This window comes from Rhinopithecus bieti, unplaced genomic scaffold, assembly GCF_001698545.2.
Source record: "Rhinopithecus bieti isolate Rb0 unplaced genomic scaffold, ASM169854v2 scaffold_21649, whole genome shotgun sequence".
NCBI lineage: Eukaryota > Metazoa > Chordata > Mammalia > Primates > Cercopithecidae > Rhinopithecus > Rhinopithecus bieti.
The window spans coordinates 1,912,869-1,935,822 of NW_016811584.1; the positions used below are offsets into that span (position 1 = coordinate 1,912,869).

Here is a 22,954-nt window from a genome sequence, read left to right on the forward strand (position 1 = left end):
TGAGACAGAGTCTCGCTCTTGTTGCCCAGGCTGGAGTCCAATGGCGCGATCTCAGCTCACTGCAACCTCCGTCTCCTGGGTTCAAGCGATTCTCCTGCCTCAGCCTCCCGACTAGCTAGGATTACAGGCATGCGCCACCATGCCCAGCTAATTTTGTATTTTTAGTAGAGATGGGATGTCTCCATGTTGGTTAGGCTGGTCTCGAACTCCTGACCTCAAGTGATCTGCCCGCCTCGGCCTCCCAAAGTGCTGGGATTATGGGTGTGAGCCACCACACAGGGCCCTTTTTTTTTTTAAGTACAGCATTATTCAATTGAAATATTATGTGAGACACATATGTAATTTAAGTTTTCTATTAGTCATATATATATATGTATATATGTATATATATTTATATTTTGAGACATGGTCTTGGTCTTGCTCTGTTGCCCAGGCTGGAATGTAGTGGCGTGATCACTTGAACTCCCCAGCTCAAGTGATACTCCCGCCTCAGTCTCCTGAGACTACAGGCACACACCAGCACCCCTAGCTTTTTTTTTTTTTTTCTGTAGAGATGGGGTCTCCCCATGTTACCCAGGATGGTCTTGAACTCTTGGGCTCAAGCAATCCTCCAGTCTCAGCCTCCCAAAGTGCTGGGATTACAGGTGTGAGCCACCACACCCAGCCTATTAGTCACATTTTAAAAATAAAAAGGAATGGATAAGTTTAGTTTTAATAGTATAGTTTATTCAACCCAGTGTATACGGATATTATTAAACACATAATCAATAGGAAAGAGGCATTAGAGATACTTCTTTTTTTCATACCAAGTCTTCAAAATCCAATGTGTGTTTTACACTTACATCTTCATTGGCACCAGCCATGTTTTAAGTGCTCAGTTGCCACATGTGGCATGTGGCCATCATATTGAACAGCACAGTTATAGAAAAATAAGGCACTCTGTTTCCAAGAATCTCTGACTGTGAAAATCCACTGCTCCATGTCTTAGCAGTTGGTGACAACCAAAATGCATAAATTGAGAATCCCTGCTAAAAACGAGGTATTCTCTAAAAGGATCTTAGTGTCCATCTGAATTCAGAAACATCAAAAGGACAAAATATTTTACAAAGGCTTTAGCGAGGTAGTACTATACCTGTAAATACCAAATCATCTTTAGGTCACAAATGTATAAAGATCTATTTGAACAAAGCAACAAATGAAATTCTTTCCCCAAATAGGGAATATCTCAAACACATACATGTGCATAGTTTCCAAATAATACAGAACTACTCTATTCAAACCAATTCCAGAATTAACTAGAGAAAAGATTGAAATGATTTTTTAAATCCATGAAATTATATTGTATTTATAGTTCCTCTTCTGTAAAATGCTTGTTCAGGTCATTTGCTCATTTATATAAAGAGGTGTTCTTTTTTTTCTTATTGATTGATCAATACGAATTTTTCATATATTCAGGATACAGCAAGTAGCAATGGGTCTGGCACATGGCTGGTACTATAATAACCCTATTGAAAAGGTACATATGAGGGCCGGGCGCGGTGGCTCATGCCTGTAATCCCAGCACTTTGGGAGGTGGAGGCAGGCAGATCACAAGGTCAGGAGATCGAGACCATCCTGGCCAACATGGTGAAATCTCATCTCTACTAAAAATACAAAAATTAGCTGGGTATGGTGGCGCGTGCCTATAATTCCAGTTACTCGGGAGGCTGAGGCAGGAGAACTGCTTGAACCAGGGACTGAGATCGCGCCACTGCACTCCAATCTGGTGACAGAGCGAGACTCCATCTCGAAAAAAAAAAAGAAAAAGAAAAAAGAAAAGGTACGTATGAAACGTTCATCAACTAATGAATAAACAAAATGTGATATATCCATAGAACAGAATATTATTCAACCATAAAAAAAGAATGAAGTACTGATTCATGCCACACCATGGAAGAATCTTGAAAACATGCAAAGTGAAAGAAACCAGACACAAGAGATACATATTATATGATTCCATTTATGTGAAATGTCCAGAATAGACAAATCCATAGAGTCAGAAAGTAGATTAGCTCCAGAAGCTGGGGAAAGAGGAAGAATGAGGAGTGACTACTTAATGAGTATGCAGACTCCTTTTGGGGTGATGAAAAGGTTCTGGAATTCGATAGTGGTGATAGGTGCACAACCTTGTGAATGTACTTAATGCCACTGAATTACACATTTTTAAATGGTTAAAATGGTAGATATGGTAACGGTTTAAATGGTTACACTGGTAATATTTTATGTGTATCCTACCACAATTTTGAAAAGTGAGGGTGAAATAAAAATATTTTCAGGCAAAATAAAAGACACATTTAATGGAAAAAAATCCTCATGGAATAATGATGTGAAATAAAATCCTATTAACTACTCCAGAAGAGAAAATTCGGTAAATAAGCTGAGAAAGCAGGCATTTTAATGCAGCCTGGGATTTGATGGAAGCGGCTTAGTGGAGTTTCATCAGTACTTGTGAGAAATCAGTCCTACAAGTCTGTTTCTGAGACATATATTTACTTGAGTCACTCAACGATGATAAGAATTCCCACACCTTCTGGCTTTCTCCACGTCCTCCCACTCCCACCCCCACACTGTCTCTGTGCTCAGAGATTCAGCAGCAACAGCTGGTCTGTCTTCTGCTCCCACTTAAGAGCCATTTTGCTGTGTTCCCCTTTTGTATTTTAGTTTCCTGCAAAGCTTGTATCTTTAGAACAACTTTTCATGCGTGCAATCTCCCAGAAGGAGAACTGCAATGGTGACTGTCAGTGCCTCCTGAGTCCTGCCATACAGGGGTGGCTTGGCCCAGTAGTTAAGAGCACAGAAGCTGGAGCCGGCTCTGCAATTCACCAGCTGTGTAGCGCTGGACAAGTGACTTAACATCTCTGATCCCTAGTTCCTCCATCTGTAAAATGAAGGTACTAACAAGACCCCCTCTCACAGGGCTGTTGTGAGGAGTAGAGGAGTTAATATACGTAAAGCTTAGTGACTGGAGCACAGAAGGGACACTGTAAGAGAGCCCTCTTCCAGGGGACGAGCTCTGGAAAGCCATGGACTATCTGGTTTAGACTCGCTGCTGTCACTGCACTCCTTGCAGCTAATAGGAGCTTAATAAATAATGAGAATGAATTCATGGTGCGGCCTCTCAGTAAGTCTGTGGTCACCAGTACACAGGGAAGCCTTCTATACACGATGAAAGAACATGAATACAACATACGTACTTCAGAGAGAGACAGAGAAGAACATCCATAGTGGAAGCCATCTCATGGGGTCTTCTAAGTAGCCGGCAGGGACCCAAAGCAAGCCTGACATGGGTCTGTGGATCTGTATTCACCCCAGTCATCTCCTTTTCCCCAGGCCTCTCTCAGGCCAAACTGGATCCTAAATAAGCACTTTTGGAACAAAAAGGCCCTCAAATGCCAACCAATTTCTCAGTCTGGTCTGGAGCTATCCAAATGAACAGCATTGAAGAGGATACCAGCCATGAGAGATTTAATGAGAGATGGACAGTTAGGCCCCAACATGACCCCTTCCCCAGGGCTTTTAAGAGCACTTTGGGTTAAGGCCGGGCACAGTGGCTCATGCCTGTAATCCCAGCACTTTGGGAGGCCGAGGCAGGTGGATCATGAGGTCAGGAGATTGAGACCAGCCTGGCTAACACAGTAAAACCCTGTCTCTACTAAAAATACAAAAAAATTAGTCAGGTGTGGAAAAAATTACGAGCATGGGTGGCAGGTGCCTGTAGTCCCAGCTACCGGGAAGGCTGGAAGGCAGGAAATGGCATGAAACCTGGGAGGTGGAAGCTTGCAATGAGCCCAAGATCGCCCACTGCACTCCAGCTGGGCAGACAGAGCCGAGACTCCGTCTCCAAAAAAAAAAAAAAAAAAAAAAAAAAAAAAAAAAGCACTTTGGGTTATGTATGATTTTCACCTTACTAACCCCACCTGGTGTGGTTCCCTTGTCTCCTCATCCAGGAGAGAGTATCTGCCCTACAGCACATTCATACCCCAGACACTCCTGAGAGACCCTATCTCATCCTAACAAACGCACCAAGACTCCTGCCTAGTTCCTCATTTCAAGCCCATGGATTGCTCATTCACATTTCTGTGTGTTAGTCAACTACCATAAACACTTCTAGAGCAAATTCAGGCCACCAGAGAGAGAGAACAATAACCTAGGGTGGTCAGAAGCATGGGCTCTGCAGTCTCCAAGACCTGGTGGGTTCAAGCCCAAGTCCATCAAATTACTTTGGACAACACAGCTTATACAACTTTCCTAGTCTTCAGCTTCCAACTTGAAAATGGATATGATAAGACTTAGACCTCCTAGGGTTGCTTTGAGAAGTAAATACATAATTCCTATAAAGCACTGTGCCGACTACCTGGTTCATACCGAGTCCATAACAAATGTTAGCTTTAAACATTTGCTGAGTGTCTACCATGTGCCAGGCATTGTTTTAGGCATAGGGATACAGCAGAGGACAAAATATACTTCCTCTTCTCTCAGAGCTTACATTAGAAGGTGATAAATTCTATGGAGAAGGACAAAGCAGGGTGGGGATCAGGGGTGGCGGGAGTGGCTGATATTTAATATGGAGTGGCCAGGGCAGGCTTCTCCCTGCAAGAGCTGGGAGCCTGTCTTAGGTGGACAGGACAGCACATGCAAAGTTCCTGGGGCACGGCTGAGGGGCAGCAAGACCAATGTGGCTGGAGTGGGGTAAGCAGTGAGCAAGAGTGGAGAGTCACAGAAGGAGCTGAAACCAGATGACAAGGGTCTCACAGATTACTTCAAGGTCTCTGGATTTTAGTCCAGGGGAGACAGGAGGCGACTGGTGGATTCTGAGCAGAAAACAAACCTGACCTAAGTTTTAAAAGGATTGCTCTCAATGTTGTATGGAGACAGCAGCTCTAGGTGGCGAGACGGGGCAGGAAGAAGGTGAGGACATTCCTACAGCAGCCCAGGTGAGGGATGGCAGGGACTTGGACCAAGATGGTGGCAGTGGGAGTGGTAAGGAGTAGTGGAATGATGAACACATTTTTTCTTTTTTTTTTGAGACAGAGTCTTGCTTTGTTGCCCAGGCTGGAGTGCAGTGGCACAATCTCGGCTCACTGCAAGCTCTGCCTCCCGGGTTCACACCATTCTCCTGCCTCAGCCTCCCAAGTAGCTGGGACTACAGGTGCGTGCCACCACACCTGACTAATTTTTTTGTATTTTTAGTAGAGACAGGATTTCACCCTGTTAGCCAGACTGGCCTCAATCTCCTGACCTTGTGATCCGCCCACCTCGGCCTCCCAAAATGCTGGGATTACAGGCATGAGCCACCGCGCCCGGCATGATGAACATATTTGAAGGCAGGAATAACACGATCTACTGTGGATTAAGTACAGCAGGTGAAATAAGAGCAGTAAAGGATGCTCTAAAGAAGTTTAGCCTGAACAATGGGAAGATAGCGAAGGGCTATGGGAAGAGCAGGTTTGGGGACAAAAATCAGGAGCAGACATATAACATTGGAATAGTATGGACCTCCAAATGCAGATGTGCAATTAGCTGCTAAATATAAGGAGAGTGTTTTCAGAAATCATCAGCTGACAGATATGAGAGGAGCCCCATGGTAGGAGGAAAACCATGAGAGGGACAACACAGAGGCCAAGTGAAGACAGTGCTTCAAAGAGGGAGACTCTACTACTTCACCAAGCCGGAGGATGGAGAGGTGCCCACCGAATTTGGCAAAGCAGAGATCCCTGGTGACTTGACAAGAAAACATTAGTGAAATGGAGAAAGACAGCTTAGAGATTCTTGTCCAAAGATACCTAAGAAGCATTATTTGTATAAAATATACATTGACAGAGAACTTAGATATTGGTCAGTCCACTGAAATAATTAAAATGTGAGCTCCAACCAGACTAGGCAACACAGCGAAAGCCTGTCTCTACAAAAAATACAAAAAGTAGACAGTTGTGGCGGTGCATACCTGTAGTCCCAGCTACTTGGGAGGCTGAGGTGGGAGGACTGCTTGTGCCCAGGAGGTGGAGGTTGCAGTGAGCTATGATCGCACCACTGCACTCCAGCCTGGGTGACAGAGCGAGACTCTGTCTCCAATATATGTACATACCGACACTTCTTTTTAACAATAAAGATAATGTACAATATATGTACACAGAGGACAAGCACTTCATTATCTGTTGAACATTTTATCCCCACCCTCTAGACATATGGTAGATGCTCAATAACTATTTGTAAGACTTTTATGAACTTTCTTGACATCTGCAGCCAAATGGTACAGGCCAATGGGAAATTTCCATCCCTAACAGTATGGTGTGGAAGACAATGAGGAATATACTATACCAGTTATACAAATATCAAATTTTTCATGCTCTTCCTTTAACTAAAGAAACTAAAATTAACACTACTTGGTATTTCTTCAGCATACACACACAAAAAAGTGTTTCCCAGTTACTACCTCATTGGCATTCTGATCTGCATCATCGGCGGATAGATGGCAGCACCAAACTTCAAACATCTAAGCTCACTGTCAGCTGGTCTAATTAGCAAAAATTACAGAACATTTTTGAAGGGATGTCTTGTAACAGAGGTCTTTTGGAAATCTAATTTAAGAAAATCAGTTTTCCATTTTCAAAAGGCTGACCCGCAAATGTTTCTGAAGTGTCCAGGAGTTGCTTTTGAAAGCAAAGGGATCGTTCTCCCTCTCCCCTCCCCCTGCCCCCCACATCCATCTGAATCATCGCACGTTTTCAATGGGAAAGGCTTCATTACATCCTAAGGAAATCCACATCCTGCACCTCCAGGTCACAGCCTGGCAGAGAGCAGCCTCACGTCCCTCCGGAAAGGATAATTAGTTTTCTACCCTTTAATCAAGGAGTAGCAGATTGTTATTTTTCTAAAGTTTTGCCTGGGGAGAGCCTGTTCTTTCCCGAGAGTATATTTTTCTACCCAGGACTCCTTGTTTGTGCTGTACCTTCCCACGCACCGACTCTGAGGGCCCCTCCTTCTTGTTTGAAATAAGACCAAAGCTCGCCACTGATGAGACGGATGTGGGATCTGGTCATGGGCTCCCTAACTCATGAGCACCACTGCCCGTTATCATATGGACTGGGGGTATCCTCAATCCCTCTATCATAGAGAATGTTGTCAAGGGTTCGCTGTTTAAAAAGAATCAGCTCTGGCTGAGCGCAGTGGCTCACACCTGTAATGCCATCACTTTGGGAGGCTGAGGCAGGCGGATCATTTGAGGTCAGGAGTTTGAGACCAGCCTGGCCAACATGGTGAAACTCCATCTCTACTAAAAATACAAAAATTAGCTGAGCATGGTGGTGCTCACCTGTAGTCCCAGCTACTCGGGAGGCTGAGGCAGGGGAATCGCTTGAACCCGGGAGGTGGAGGTTGCAGTGAGCCGAGATTACAACACTACACTCCAGCCTCAGCAACAGAGCGAGATTCTGTCTCAAAAAAATAATAATTATAAAAAATAAAAAATAACCAATGCTTATAGAGGGCTCACTGTGTCACAGCCAGACACTGTTTTGAATGCTAAATAAATATTAACTCATTTTGTCCTCAAAAAACTTTTATGAGTAGATATATTTGTTATTCCCACTTTACAGGTGAAAAAACTGAGGCTCAGACAAGTTAAATGACTTGCCCAAAATCATACAGCTAGTAGGCATCAGAGTGGGATTCACACCCAGGCAGTCTGGCTCTAGAGTGGACAAACAGAGAAACAGATGTTAAAACCATTGCAGAAGCAGCAACAACAGAGGAAAGGAGATGGAAACTCAAATGCTTACTATGTACCAGGCCCAGAGCCAATACTGAGTTGGTTCTCTTTACATGAAGTGTAACAGGACTTTAAAAAAATAATAAAAACAATAAAGATCAGAGATTAGTCTTATTCACTGGTTTTTCTACATCTGCAAATAAAATATCCATAGAGATTAATGGTAAACTTTTCTGTGTGCATACTGTACTTTTAATAGAAGGGTAATTTTAATTTAAAAAATTCAATGGCTCAGTTTTCTTAATATTTTAAAGAGATTTTGATCAAATAATCAAGACTTAGAAGGTGTTTTGTTTTTTTTTTTTTTGGTTTTTTTGTTGTTGTTGTTTTTTGTTTTGAGACAGAGGCTCACTCTGTTGCCCAGGCTGGAGTGCACTGGTGCAATCTCAACTCACTGCAACCTCCACCTCCTGGGTTCAAGCAATTCTTCTGTCTGAGCCTCCCAAGTAGCTGGAATTACAGGTGCTCACCATCACTCCTGGCCAATTTTTGTATTTTTTAGTAGAGACGGGGTTTCGCCATGTTGGCCAAGCTGGTCTTGAACTCCTGACTTCAAGTGATCTGCCCGCCCCGGCCTCCCAAAGTGCTGGGGTTACAGGTGTGAGCCACCGCACCCAGTCAATTCATGTTTTTCAAATCCTAGAAAACTCTTTACTCAAAAATTATATCTCTAGATACCATACTTTACTAGTTTCTATCAAACCAGGTACTCCATAAGGGTTTCTTGCCCTGGGAGGAGCAGAAGAAAGTCTTTATATTTTATTCAATACTATATTGATCAGAAACTAATAAATCCATATGTAGGTGGCCCAACCCCTCCAAAATGAACATTGCAATCCTAAAAGTGGGTCCTCAGATATGGGCATTTATAATAGATGTTCTGTTGATCCCAACAGTTTAAAATGCCAAAAATTCTTAAATTAGCCAGCATTGCTTAAAGCAGTTTATTGACTCCAATACAGGACCCACCACAGTCTCCAAGGTAATTAGATGCTCCATAAATGCTGTTTTTGGCAGTGACTGGGGCCACACATAAAAACATGTTTATTCCCAAACTGTCAGTGAAATGTGGGAGTGGAGCTGCGTCAGGCTTGTTAGAGCTTATGTGGTAGAAAGGAAGGTAATGTCAAGGCCACCGTCAAGCTGAGATTATTTCAGCACTGCACCAAACAGCAAGCCACCACGCTGAATCCTGGCAGACCTCAATGACGGCTAAAAAAAAGGGAGTGGCGGGTATGAGGTAATTCTGAGTAAAAAGAGGGTAATATTAGTACTATTTTCATAATAATATTACTATTCGTACTGTGCTTTTTATGAGGATTAACTCACTGAATCCTCACGGGGGCCCTGTGGAATCAGGGCTGTAACAGATGAGGAAGCTGTGGCACTAACAGCTTAGACTTGGAAATGCCTCAGCTACTAAAGGGTAGGGCCAGAGAGCCCGATTCCAGGATCCTGCCCCAGAGCTCCACCAAGTTGCATCAAGATTTTTCTGGCCACCTAATCCACAAGAGCCACAAACTAGGGCGAGAAAAATGACTGTGGTTATCAGCTACGTGCTACTTACCAAATATTTCTATCAAACATGGTCTATCTAAAGCACAGGGCAGAGCAAGCCCCATTCTCTTGGGTCCTTCACTAACTCCCAGCTCACCAGCTGGGCTCCAGTGGGAAGAGGGCCAGCACTTGCATCAGCGCTGCCATACCTGCCACCATGGCAACCACCCTTTATGACCAAGCAAAGATGCTCTTCCTACTCACTCGGGAGCCCTGATTCTGGGATGCAGCCCTTGGAGAGACATGTCCTTTTACCTGCCCCAACTTGCTCAAAGTCTTTATAACACTGGTAACCAACGGGGGGTTCCCCAGTTTCCTGGACACATCTGGACCAGGCCAATATGTACAAAGACTGACAGGGAGATGGGGCTCATGGAGAGATGGTGCAAAGAGATGCAGAATTGCAAAGTGAACAGCTAACATCTCCAGGGGCCTCAGCGCCTGGCAGAGCTGGAATTGAGTTCCAGCTGGCTATCTCATGGCCCTAAGCAAATGGGTTCGGCCTCTAGGAATCCATGCCTTACACTATGAAAAATAGGAATAATATTAGGTTTTATACCTCACAGAGCTGTTGTGAGGTTTAAGTAAACTCAAGCACATAAAGTACACAGAGAGTAGAAACTGGCTGTGACTATCACTAAGGCAATGGTGCCGGGACCCTCAAAAAAGCAGGAGCCCCTCAGCCTCCCACCACTGCCCTTCCAGCTCAGCAGCCTGACAGTAGAGACAAAAAGCAATCCTGTCAACAGACCAGACAAGGCCAACAGATCAGAGTCCACATACACCCTGCTGAACGCAGGGAGACATGCCAGCGTTCAGTGGGGACCGCAGGTGCAGTTACCCCCACCCCTACTAGGCTACATGGCTTTTCTGAAAAGATAAATTTATCAGAATAAGCCTACTACCTTTATTTGACAAAGACATCGCTGGACAAAACACTTTCTAACACACGAAAACCATGAATGAACCTTCAGAAGTCTTTAAAGTCAAATGGATGGCACTGAAAAATTTCTAGAAGATTCTGGAATTATCATTCCCATATTGTCAGCAGTGGTGACTTCTCAAGGTTAGGATTGATCCGGGGAACTTGCACTTGCCATGTTACACATTCCTACACTGTCTAAAATTGTATGACTGTACATTTTTGTAATAAGAAAATATTAGTTTATTTGAAAAAGAAAACTGAAATGCTTTGCCATAACATAGTTCACAAAATAAAAAACCCAATCAATAAGCAAACAAAAAGTACTCATCCTCCCTAGTAACTAGCCAAATGGAAATTTAAATAACTTAGCATGTTTATATTTCAAATTAGCAACTTCTATATGGGCATATCAAATGCAAGAAAGAATGTGAAGAAACAGGCACTTTGCTTCACAACTATGAATGCATACATTGACATGAAATTTCCATAGGGTAATTTGACACCATTTTCCAAGAGCATGAAAATGATCCAAAAGTTCATCCTCACGATAATTAATTGGACAAAATAACCACAAACATGGGCCTAGCAATAAGGATACAGCTCCTAATGTTGCTATAGAGGGAGAAGTTAGACACAACTCACACAGCCAACAATAGGAACCAGCTATTAAGAAAGCCCCTTGATGCCAGGTACAGTGGCTCACACCTAGAATCCCAGCACTTTGGTAGACCAAGGCTGGAGGATCATCTCTGGCCAGGAGTTCGAGACCAGACTGGACAAGAAAGTGAGCCCTCATCCATACAAAAAATAAAAAATTTAGCCGGCCGTAGTGGCATGCACCTGTAGTCCCAGCTACTTGGGAGACTGAGGTAGGAGGATGACTTGAGCCCAGAACCCAGGCTGCAGTGAACTATGATTGTACCATTGTACTCCAGCCTGGGCAACACAGTGAGACCCTACCTCTAAAAGAAAGAAATCCCATTGAAAATTTCTACATATCCAATAAGTAAGGTAGCAGCAAAAAGACTTACTTATTCCACTTGTGAAAATATGGAATTATCTGGATTTGGCACCTTTAATTGCATGCTTTCATTCCACATCACCCCATTTTGCAACTGAGTAAACTGAGACCCAGATCTATTCGACCATTTGTCCTGCAGTGGTTGGACAGGTTCACAGCGTTATTTGCTGTTGCATCCGTAGTAGAGCCAAGCTGGTTCCTGGTGCCACAGAAGGCCCAAGCCAGGGGCAGAGGCATCTCTTCAAAATCCTCTTCCCCCAAGATGCCACACCTTCCCAAGGGCTCTCAGCCCTGTCCAGCTGCCAGGGACAGCCAGAGACAAGGCCCAGGCCCAGGAATAAAGCCAGGATCTGTGAGCAAGGCCCTCACTAGGAATAAAGTAGGCCCCCTCCAAAGAAGGTCTGGTCCACATCAGGACTGCAGGTGGTGCTTATCCTAGATCGCCTCTCACCCTGTGGCAACCCTGGGGCTCAGAGAGGTCAGCTTCCCTGTCTTAAATCACCCAGCCAACGAGGATGTGAACTCCTTTCGTATTCTTAGCCCTTTCTGGGTAACTCAGTTTCCTCATCTAGAAAATGGGGAGAATAATTGTACCTACCTACAAGGGTTTGGTTGTTACGAGAGTTAAAGGACTCAATCCTTAGAAGGTGCTTAGAACATTTCCTGACCTACAGGAAGCGTCTTGTGCAGCTTTTATTTCTGCAGTGAGACTACCGAGGGTGGTGGTTAGGAGCAAGGGCTCTAGAACCAGCCGCGTGGGTCCTGATCACACATCGACCACTCGCTTGCCCTGTGACTCCAGGCAGGTTACCTAACTCTTTGTGCCTCAGATTCCTCATTTGTGAATTGAGAATGATGATGATAATTCACATGCACCTCAACTTACAATGGTAAGTCGAAAATGCACTTAATACCCCTAACCTACCAAACATCACAGCTCAGCTTACCCTACAAATTCAGTAAGTAAGGTAGTAGCAAGAAGACTTGCTTATTCCACATTGTGAAAATACGGAATTATCTGGATTTGGCACCTTAATGCATGCTTTTAAAGCCTAGCGCACTTAAACATGCTCACAACACTCACATTAGCCTACAATTGGGCGAAATCATTTAACGCAAAGCCTGTTTTGTAATACAGTGTTGAATATTTCATGTAATTTACTGAATACTGTACTGAAAGTGAAAAAAAGAAGAATGGTTGTATGGGGACTCAAAGTACAGTTTCTCCTGGATGCGTGTCACTCTCACACCATCAGAAAGGCTAAAAATTGTCAGGCGACTCACTGTGGGTTAGGACCATCTGTAGGACCTATGTAGGTTAGTGGGAATAATCACGTTATCTACCTGAGTTAATGTGCTTAGAAGAGCTAAGAACAGTAGCTAATAATAATGAATACAGTGGTCCTAACATGCAAAGTGCATGTTAGCTGCTATGAATATTATGCCACTCTGTCTCCTATTAGCCCATTAGGAATGGCACCTCTACCAACAGTAGTCATCATTCTGGCTGACAAGAACTTGACGTATGTTCTCCTATGAGTGGGTACCATTATTGTTCAGATTTACAGATGGGAAACTCAGGTGCAGAGAGCTCAAGTAACTTGACTTGGGTCACACAGCCAAAAAGCAGCAATGCTGCCAGGCTTCAAGTCAAGTTCATTGGCCTCTAAGGCTCTTGCCTGACTGCACTACCCACCTCAATATCCACATGGCCTGTGGCTGCCTACTTGTGCAATTGTATGATGGCCAGTACTTCCTGCGGAGGATGATGCATGGTTTTCTGGCTTTGAGATGACTCACTCCCAAGGCTTCCATCATGCAACACAAATGCTGGCCTCTGCAGAAGTCTGACTAACAGAAAGGGTCAGAAAGTCACATCAGCAGAGTCACCAAGGAGCAATCCCTGTCTTCCCTCCCCATCTTCCTGGGGAAATACATTGGTATGTGTCTGTCAAGATGAGACATAACCATTAAAACAAAATTCTGGACTGAGATATCTGCTTAGTGTCTTGGAAACACATGCCGATGTCCACACAGCTGGTTTTCCCTACAGCTGTTGGTAGTCATGTGCTATTTCAACTATGGCCTACTCATAAGTTTGCACTGGAAGATGAGGCCAGGGTAAATCTTCCTTAATGCATCATTCTAGCCTTTAAAGCATGACATCCATGACAGTGAAGCTCACTTTCCATTACCAGACTGAAAAGTTGGCAAAGCTTTGCTGCACACCATAAAGGCAGAGGTATAGTTAGGTGCCACCAGCAAGGAGTAGCATAGCTTGAGCAGAGGTGGGTCTCATGTCCTTCACAGCTTCCTCAGCAATTCACCAACAGAGCTAGTTGTTGAATAAAAACAAAACAAAAAATCTTCTACCCAGGATCCATAACCCTGTATTATTTCAAACCTGGTAATTTAATTCAATCATATCTGTTTTCAGATAATGTATCTAAAACTCACACAGATTACAAGCTGGAAGGATCCTCAGAGAACCAGCTGATCACCCTCATTTAGAGACTGGAGCACTAAGACCTGGCCAAGCTCACATGGTCTGTTGGTCACAGGCTGGGACCCTTGAAGGTCTCCCTGTTTTCAGGCTGTTTTCAGCTCTTCCTGCTTCCTTGATCCAAGTGTTGTCAAAGAAGACATCTGCTGTTCCTCACTACCCAGCGTTTAGTCCCCATTCTTCTGCTAACAGCACCCAGATTTTCTGTTGAGGGATGCCCTCTCCCCTTTGGGACCCTGTGATTCAGGAAGGGCCAACCCCAGGCTCCAGAGATGGGCATGTGACCTGGCCTGTTCAGTGAGAGTGACCCCAAGACTTTGGCCGGCATTAAAGAACAGATATACAGTCCTTCTGGCACAGGTGCTGAGTTGATGAGATGCAAACTTGGAGCTGTGCAGGGCATCTTGTGTAGAAAGCCTACCTGAGAAGGAAGCTCACCTGGAGAAAGCAGAGCAAGAGACCGAGAGAGAAGGTTCCTAATGACACAGATTAACCACCTGGATCGAGCCATGCCTGAAGGTAGCCTCTCACTAGATTTGCCAGTGATAAAAAGTGAGCTCTCTTTTTTAAAAAAAAATTTAAGCAAGTGTACACTGTATTTCTGTCACATGCAACCAAAAGAACTATGCTTTGTATCTTTGCAAAAGTTCATTAAAGAAAGCATCAAAATAGGAATGTTCCCAGGGGACCGTCCAGAGTGCCTAGCACACAGTAAGCACTTAATTCACGTGTAATGGAGTGACACCCCTCCTTTAGGTCTCTTCTCAGTGGGACTCTCTCAGACATCCTGTTGGAAACCGTGGCCCTCCCCAGCCTTTCTATCCACCACTTTTGCCTGTTTTCCACAGTGTTTAGCACCATCAGACCTACCCTATGTCTTACTGTTTCTTGAATCTCATAGGGGTGGAGATTGTTGTCTACTTTGTTCACTGCTATAACCCTAAGGCCCAGATCAGTTCTCTGAACCGTAAGTAGCCAGTATACACCTGGTGAATGAATGAGTGAATGAGGAAATGGATGATGGAATGAGTGAGTGCCTAGCGTGCTCCCAGGTCCCCACCTGTCTGCTGCCTTGGTCAGCAGCCCTGGGACCTGGCCTGCAGAACCCCTGGCTGTCCTTCCTCCTGTTTCTGGATATGGGTCCTCTTCCTATTGAGCAAATACTCCAGCAGCCAGCCCCGCAGTCCAGGCAACCTGACTGTCACCCATCTGCCCAGGAAGCATCAACAAAAATTAAAGGGTAAGGAGCCCTTTGGGTTATAAAGATGTCTTCCTTCTTTTTTCCTGTTTACAAATAAATATATGCTCATTTCAAAGGCAAACAAACAAAATTAAAATGTAAATAAGCAATAAAAAATCATAATAAATTTAACTTCTAAGTTAAATTTGAGGTACAAGTCAGAAATGGGAAGACTGCTGGTATATTTTATATGACCCATAGGGTGTATGTATGTATATATGTATTTATTTTTGAGGTAGCATGCAACATTTAAAAATCTAGATTTCATTTAGAAATCAGGTACAGTCTCTAGATTCAGTTCAATCTTTTAAAAAAATCTCATCACTAAGGGCCCATATTTCCATATGTGACCATGGTCTGCTAGGGTTGACTGGTAGCTGCCCCCTTCATGGGCTCTTGGGGTCTCCACCCCTCCCCACTGTGACCCTGCCCTTCCCTGGCCACTCATGTAAGGTCCTGCCTGGTCTCTGTCACACTCGGAGTTGGTGATCCCTGGCCAGGTGTATATTTTTTCAGACTTTGCTGCAGACATAAAGCTTTCTAAGAAATCCCTCTAAAAATTCCCCTCTGCCTCCAGTAGTAACTGTGATGCTACAAATAACTAAACTACACAATTTCTAACACCAGAGAACACTGCATTTATAGCACAGCCCCCTCCTTCAGGGTCAGCATGCTGGGTCAGGTTCACGTCTCCTTCTAAGACTGACCATCGGCCAGGAACAGTGGCTGACGCCTGTAATGCCAGCACTTTGGGAACCTGAGGTGGGTGGATCACGAGGTCAGGCGATCAAGGCCATCCTGGCCAACATGGTGAAACCCTGTCTCTACTAAAAATACAAAAATTAGCCAGGCATGGTGGCGCATACCTTTAGTCCCAGCTACTCGGGAGGCTTAGGCAAGAGAGTTGCTTGGACCCAGGAGGCAGAGTTTGCAGTGAGCTGAGATTGCGCCACTGCACTCCAGCCTGGGGATAGAGCAAGACTCCTCAAGAAAAAGAAAAAAAAAAAAAGACTGGCTATCCCAGCTCAAAAACTGACCCTGCCACACTGTAACATAGAGTCCTTCAGTTCACCCCACATGGAAGGACCCCACAGTCCTGAGCACCCATGGGACCACCTTTTTGTAGGGAAATTCCAGATCTAATGTTTAAATCCAGCCTCCCAGTGTGGATAGTCTCATAGACACACGGCAGCCACAAGAGCCTGCACCACCACTGCGCTGCCACCTAGCGTGGAAGTCAAAACCACACCATGGGCTACAGCCCCATGCCCACCACCCAGAGACCCCCACAATCTGCTGTTTTCCCCTGTGTTTACTTACACGCTGGTTCCTATATAGCAGTAACTCCCCAAGGACAGGGACCCTGCCTGTCGCATCGATAATTGTTTCTTAGAACCCAGCCCTGTTCCTCAGAGAAGAGCCCTCAACCTGTGATGGACGGATGGTTGGTAAGTGGACAAGCACATGATGGGTAGGTGGGTGGGCGAGTCTGTTACAGGGCAGGGAGGGAGGTGGACAAGCCCTGCAAACTGTGATGTCTAATTTACCCTTGTCATGAGGCAATGATTATATTAAAATACTGGATGAAAAACTAGGATATAAAGTTACATAAATAAACTCACAGGTTTAGAAAAAAGATAAGGAAAACACTATAATATTGATTGTGGTGTAACTTTTTAAAAAATCACTTTGTGCATTTCCCAAATGGACTACAAGTCTGTTTTATAAAGTTCATTTTTAACTGCCAACATGAAACTACATCAAGTGAGCATTACTCCCTAGAGTTTTCTAGATTTTGAAACACCAAGGGCCTACAGAGGAAAAGAAAATATTTGGATTAGTTTGGTTCTTAGAGTGGACTAGAGAGGGGAGGAAAAGAAAACAGGGGAGGGGAGCCTGGCCTTGGACAGTGGAAAAGGATCCCTCCAGGCTCCTTGGTGCCCCGTAATAACCAACACCTTTGCTACCTGCTATCAGCAAAAGCAACATCAGTTACCCTTTCAGATACTGGAAATCCAAAATATTATGGAAAGTTGTGTTTCTTTTGGAGTAAAAGATGGTAGTTTTTTCACCCCTGGTCTATGAATGCTTCTGAAGAAACGCAAAGAAACACCAGGACATCTTCTTATACAAACACATGATTTGATTTGATTTGGTTTTTTTGAGACACAGTCTCACTCTGTCACCCGGCAGGGAGTGCAATGGCGCACTCTCAGCTCACTGCAACCTCCGCCTCTTGGGTTCAAGTGATTCTCCTGCTTCAGCCTCCCAAGTAGCTGGGACTACAGGTGCCCGCCACCATGTCCGACTAATTTTTGTATCTTTAGTAGAGAGAGGGTTTCACCATGTTGGCCAGGCTAATCTCAAACTCCTGGCCTCAGGCGATCTGCCCACCTCGGCCTCCCAAAGTGCTGGGATTACAGGCATGAGCCACCATGCCTGGCCTTTAAAACACAGAATTTTAAATTAGAATAGACATTCTCTTTAAAAACCACCGCTGCTCAGACTGTCCTGGCACTGGGGCAGCCAGAACAGCACTGCACTCGCTACAGGGCGACAATGTGACATATTCATTCACCGCCTCCACCCCTGAACCGGGGCTCTGCCACCTTTGTTGGTCTCCACATGTGTTCCACAGACAGGTGGGCAGCAGGGCTCAGGGCCAGCTACTTTGTAAAGACAGATAGGGAAACTGAGGTTCTGAGAGGGGCAGCAGTGTACAGTCCCTGGAAACAGCAAAGCTGACAGCAGACTGCAGCATCGCCCCCTCGATCCCCTCACAAACATTCACCTGGGCACTGGGTCCTGTCCAGAACAAACATGCACACCTGGGCCTTATGAGCAGGTGAGAGGAAGGCACGGACCCTAACAAATGAGGGTATAAATGGACAAGTTACCCACAGGTGGGGCTGGGGGTGGGCAAGGGGAATTAGCAGCAATGGGCAGTGTGATGCTGCCTGGCTGGAAGGTCACCAGGGACATTCAGGGGGCGGTCCCTCTACAACAGGCTGCTGCTGCTGGGCTCCCAGAGAAGGCCCTGTTCAAAGACTCTCAAAGAGCCAGGCCTCAGAAACTTACCAGACATCAAGTACAGTGCAGTCACAAACACCCCAGCACGCTGCACTCTGCCAGATGCAACTTATTAACATTGTATTTGGGGCTCTGGAGTCTAGGAGGGATGCATGAATCACCAGCAGGGGGAAATTAAATGTAAAAGAAACCACACACCCACAAACTAGCAGCAACCTAAAGAGTCCAACAAAGAATCAGGAAGGGCAGGGTCTTTGAGGGTGGACCGATTTTGGGTTTATCCTCCCTCCACCTGCAAAGGCTTCCCAGTGCCCTCAGATTGAATTCTCAGTTGCTTAAAAAGGCCTGTTGTCCCTAATCTCTGCCTCCAGTCCCCGAGACTGAAGGCAGCTCCAACCTCCAGAAATCTCAGTTTGACACATATAAAGTCTGGGGCCCCTGGGAGGTGTAGATAGAAAAAGGTTCAGTAACAGTGGGGAACTGGGATTTGCAGCTTAGGTCAAAGCCAATGTCCTGGCATGGCAGGGGTGACCAAAGGTAAGGACCTGCAGTGATAGAAGAGGCTGGAAGCACAGCCCTGGGGAGAGTGCAATTGGGAGTAAGGGGAGTGGGGGAAGCCAGCAAATCAAGCGTTCCAGGAGGAGGCGGAGCCAGGACCCAATGCTGTGAAAGGGGAGTCCATGATGAAGACTGCGCAAAACCCACTGAGAGCTTTGGCTCTCCAGATGGCTGGTCACCTTGGAGGCAGTTTCAGGGTAGTAGTGGGGGTGGTGGTCACTGGGGAGGAGAGAGGAGGTAGGAAAGAAGTGGGGACAGAAAAAGAGGATAAACTCATGCAAATTTTGAAAAAAAAAGAGAGAGAGAGAAAGAGAAAAATAGGACTGGAGTGATGGTCATAATCTTAATAGTAATGATGGTCCATGGATATTGAATCCTTACTGTGGGTGAGGTGATGTTTAAAATGCTTTGGGGCCGGGTGTGGTGGCTCATGCCTATAATCCCAGCACCTTGGGAGGCCACGATGGGAGGATCACATCAGGCCAGGAGTTCAAGACCAGCCTGGGTAAGATGGCAAAACCCCATCTCTACAAAAAAAGAAAAAATTAGCTGGGCATGGTGATGCATGCCTGTATTCCCAGCTACTAGGAAGGCTAAGATGGGAGGATCCTTTGAGCCCAAGAGGTCGAGGCTGTAGTGAGCTGTGATCATCCCACTACACTCTAGCCTGGATGATGGAGTGAGACCCTGACTCAAAAAACAAACAAATAACTCTGGGTTGCCAACGCCTCATATAGTCCACACTTTCTGGACAGATTCTGTTAACATCACCATCTTGGAGATGAGGAATCTGGGGCATAATCATGTGCTGGCCGTGGGGAGAGCTGAGCTCTGACTTCAGGGCTCCCCCTCTTTGTCTCTCAACTGTTGCCAGCACCAGCACTGGGCTGAGCTCTGGGCAATGCAAAGGCTGAGCAGGAGTAGGAGGGAAATGTTTGGCACAGGAGGCCCCAGGCCCAATCCACAGGCAAGAGGGAAGGAGCCACTGGAAAGAGAAACAGAAGATGAAAGGGGACATGGGGTGGAGAACACTCCTGGGCGTGCCCTTAGCTAAGAGCCACTACACTGGGGGTTTCGCTGAGAGCTTCTCAGCAGCAGAAACCTTGGGTCAAGCCCAATCCTACATAAACCTGGCAGAAGCAGAGTTGATCTAGTAGGAAGGAAAGGAAGGAACCAGCCCCACCAACCTCACTCCCCCTACCCTGCACAGCCCATCCTGCAGCCACTAAGTAAGAGACCACCTCAGGAACATGGACACCTCAGGGCCTCCACTCTCAGTGTATGCTCTCTGAGGGCTGGCTGGCTTTCTCTTCCTTTTCAATTTTCAAGTATTTGATTAACACATTCAAAATTAAAATAATTAAAATTAGCCAGAGATGCACTGTGTCTTGTGTGCGCACCACTGTCTTACCACCTGGCGTCCAGAGCATAAATGGGACTCCACAAATGAGTGACAGATAGGTACGGGCAACAGCTCTGAGGGGTCAACCTGGCTCCTCCTTCACCTGCTAAGTGACCCTTAGCAAGTGCCTGATCCTCACAAAACCACAGAAGTTCCAGCAGTTCCCCACCTCTTGGGACTTTAAGAGAGTTTTTGGTTTTGTTTTGTTTTGTTTGTTTGTTTGCTTTGAGATGGAGTCTCGCTCTGTCGCCTAGGCAGTGGAGTGCAGTGGCGCAATCTTGGCTCACTGCAACCTTTGCCTCCCGGGTTCAAGTGATTCTCCTGCCTCAGCCTCCCAAGTAGCTGGGACTACAGACACACACCACCATGCCCAGCTACTTTTTTTGTATTTTCAGTAGAGACGGGGTTTCACCATGTTGGTCAGGCTGGTCCGTGATCCGCCCACCTCAGCTTCCCAAAGTGCTGAGATTATAGGCGTGAGCCACCACACCTGGCCTGAGAGAGTTAAATAAGCTAACAGTCATAAAAGTGTCCAGCATATGATCAGAGCACAATAAATGTTACCTGTCATTACCATTAATAGCATCAACAGGATTAAAAGTATGTTGGCAGGGAGAGGAAGGAATTAAAATGTCCCCATGGTAAGCATGGTGCCCCGCATGTCCCAATGTTGTTCCCTACTAGGACTGGTCAGTGAATGCTCTGGTTTTTGCAACTGTCTCTTTAATTTTTGTACCAAAGGGAGGCAGGCTCCGGACCATGGAGGTGTGAAGCTCACGAGTTTGGCAGGCCCGGCTCATCTGAAGCCCAGCATTAATTAATTGGTGTTTATGCAACAGTATGTGCCCATCTGGCCCCGTTTCTATCTGAACCTTGTGCTCTGAGAACCTTGGAGAATGCATCTCCCTCATGACTTTTCTAGGCTTTGATGCCCAGACAACAGCAGATGTGGGTGTTAAAATAATAGCACCGACATTGCAACTCTAAAAGGGGAAGGTCCCCTCTTGAGGACTCAAAGTTAAATTACAAATAGCTGGAAGTCCATTTTTTTCCAGGGCTGAGGGCAGGAGCCAGCAAGGCTCCTGCAGCCACTAAACGTTTCCAAGGAGAAAGACAGCACCGATTATGGATGAAGACTGCCCTCTGCTGGCCGGTATTAGAAAACTTCAGTTGATTACCTCGTCCATGTCTCCCGGAGGGCTCCAGTTCTGCTGGCTGGCAGCAAGTCTCAAGTACCCTCTTTAGCTCTTTTTTAAAATCTGAACTGAAAACAAAATATCTTCCTTTCCTAAGAGGATAAGAGCTGAAAGAAAGGACAAGGTCAAGGAGCATTTGATTCCACTCCTCGATTGTTTTTTTGCTGGTGCACTAGAAATGGCCCTGTGGATGCTGTAGCGTAAGATCTGCCTCAGAGAATACAAGTAACTTGGGGAGATCAACCAAGTGTCCACAGGTGGCTCACAGCAGTGCCCTATTTCCATTTTAAGAGGCTGTCCTCTTGACTAGACTCCAAAGTGTACAGAGAGACACTTCGAGCCAAAACTGCTGCTTCCTTGCAGAAAACCCCAGTAGGTCTGTGCCCAGGGGGTAGGGGGCTCCTGGTGGCTGAGCAATCACAGTGGCTGACAGCTGGCACTGGATGCATTGCTCTGGAATCATCCAGCCTGTGACACACACCCAGACTCAAGCCCAGGACAGCGCTCATCTGGCCTCTTGTAAGGCTGCTGCCTCCCCACAGCTGGGGCCCTCATGGATTCCAGCCCCAGCACCACCCCTGCCCTACTCCCTAGGAACAACCCTGACTTCATCAGTGAGTTCTAACTCTCCCAGCTTTCTGCTCACTCAGACTTTACGCACCGGAGCCAACCTGGCTGAGCTTCAAACCCCTTCATCACTTCACAGCTGCAAGATGTCCCCATTGTGAACTTGACTTTCCTCCTCTGGAACAATAATGGGAGCTGCTATTTACCAAAGGTCCACTAACTGCCAGAAACTTCAAAGTAATCCTCATGACCACACTATGGGAATGTGAGGGAGCTGATCTCCCTGAATCAAGGGCAAGAATTATTTAAAACAATGACACTACCCAGCTTCTTGTCCACTGGCTAAGGAACAACTTTGCCCCCATCTACCATCTTCTTCCCTCCATTATGCAGTCTGAGTTCATCAGTTTCCATATGCAAAGTGCATTAATCAGAGGAGAGAGAAGCAATGACAGAGAGCAAAAAGAGTATACCAGAGGTGGGGCAGAAAAAGAAAGTCTTCTGGGGCAAAGCGAATGGAAGGAGAACTTTAGTGGAGTCTAGGGAAGGGCAAGAGAGGTTTTAAAACACTTGCAACGTGGCTGGGCCGTGGTTCATGCCTGTAAGCCCAGGACTTTGGGAGGCCAAGGCAGGTGGATCACTTGAGGTCACGAGTTCGAGATCAGCCTGGCCAACATGGTGAAACTCTGTCTCCACTAAAAATACAAAAATTACTTGGGCATGGTGACGTGCACTTGTAATCCCAGATACTCAGGAGGCTGAGGCAGGAGAATCACTTGAACCCAGGAGGCAAAGGTTGCAGTGAGCCGAGATCATGTCACTATCTGAGAGTAGTTTCCTAAAAGAGTTGCTATTGGGTATAAAATGGATCCCCCTTGACTATTATTTGAGAGACACAAGTAAAAAGTAGAACTGCCTTTATTGTTAGCCAATGGATCTCAAATCTCTGATTGTAACCAAAGCCTAAGTCTGGAGGATTGCGGACTTTGCTATTTGCTTAGATTACATTACAATTTTATAGGTTAAAAAAAAAAAAAAAAAAAAACAACAAGCCAAGACAGCCAGTAACTTGCTAAGGGTCACACAGCTCATGAATGGCAGAGCCTAAATTCACCATCTGCACAACCCCAGCTCCATCTGTGAGGCTC

The 22,954-nt window shown here is 45.6% G+C and overlaps 1 protein-coding gene across 4 annotated transcripts in view; it reads right to left on the minus strand.

Annotated features, from left to right (window-relative positions):
• ARHGEF3 (Rho guanine nucleotide exchange factor 3) overlaps window positions 1–22,954 on the minus strand; it is a 348,389-nt gene that overhangs the window by 240,037 nt on the left and 85,398 nt on the right. The window contains exon 1 of one of the 4 annotated variants that reach the window (XM_017894190.1): window positions 9,375–9,473. The exons of the other annotated variants lie outside the window; for them this stretch is intronic. Within the exon in view, the coding sequence (XP_017749679.1) occupies window positions 9,375–9,394 (20 nt within the window). The 5' untranslated portion in view covers window positions 9,395–9,473. Of the gene's footprint in view, window positions 1–9,374; window positions 9,474–22,954 lie in introns of those variants that run through there. 4 annotated transcript variants of the gene reach the window in all.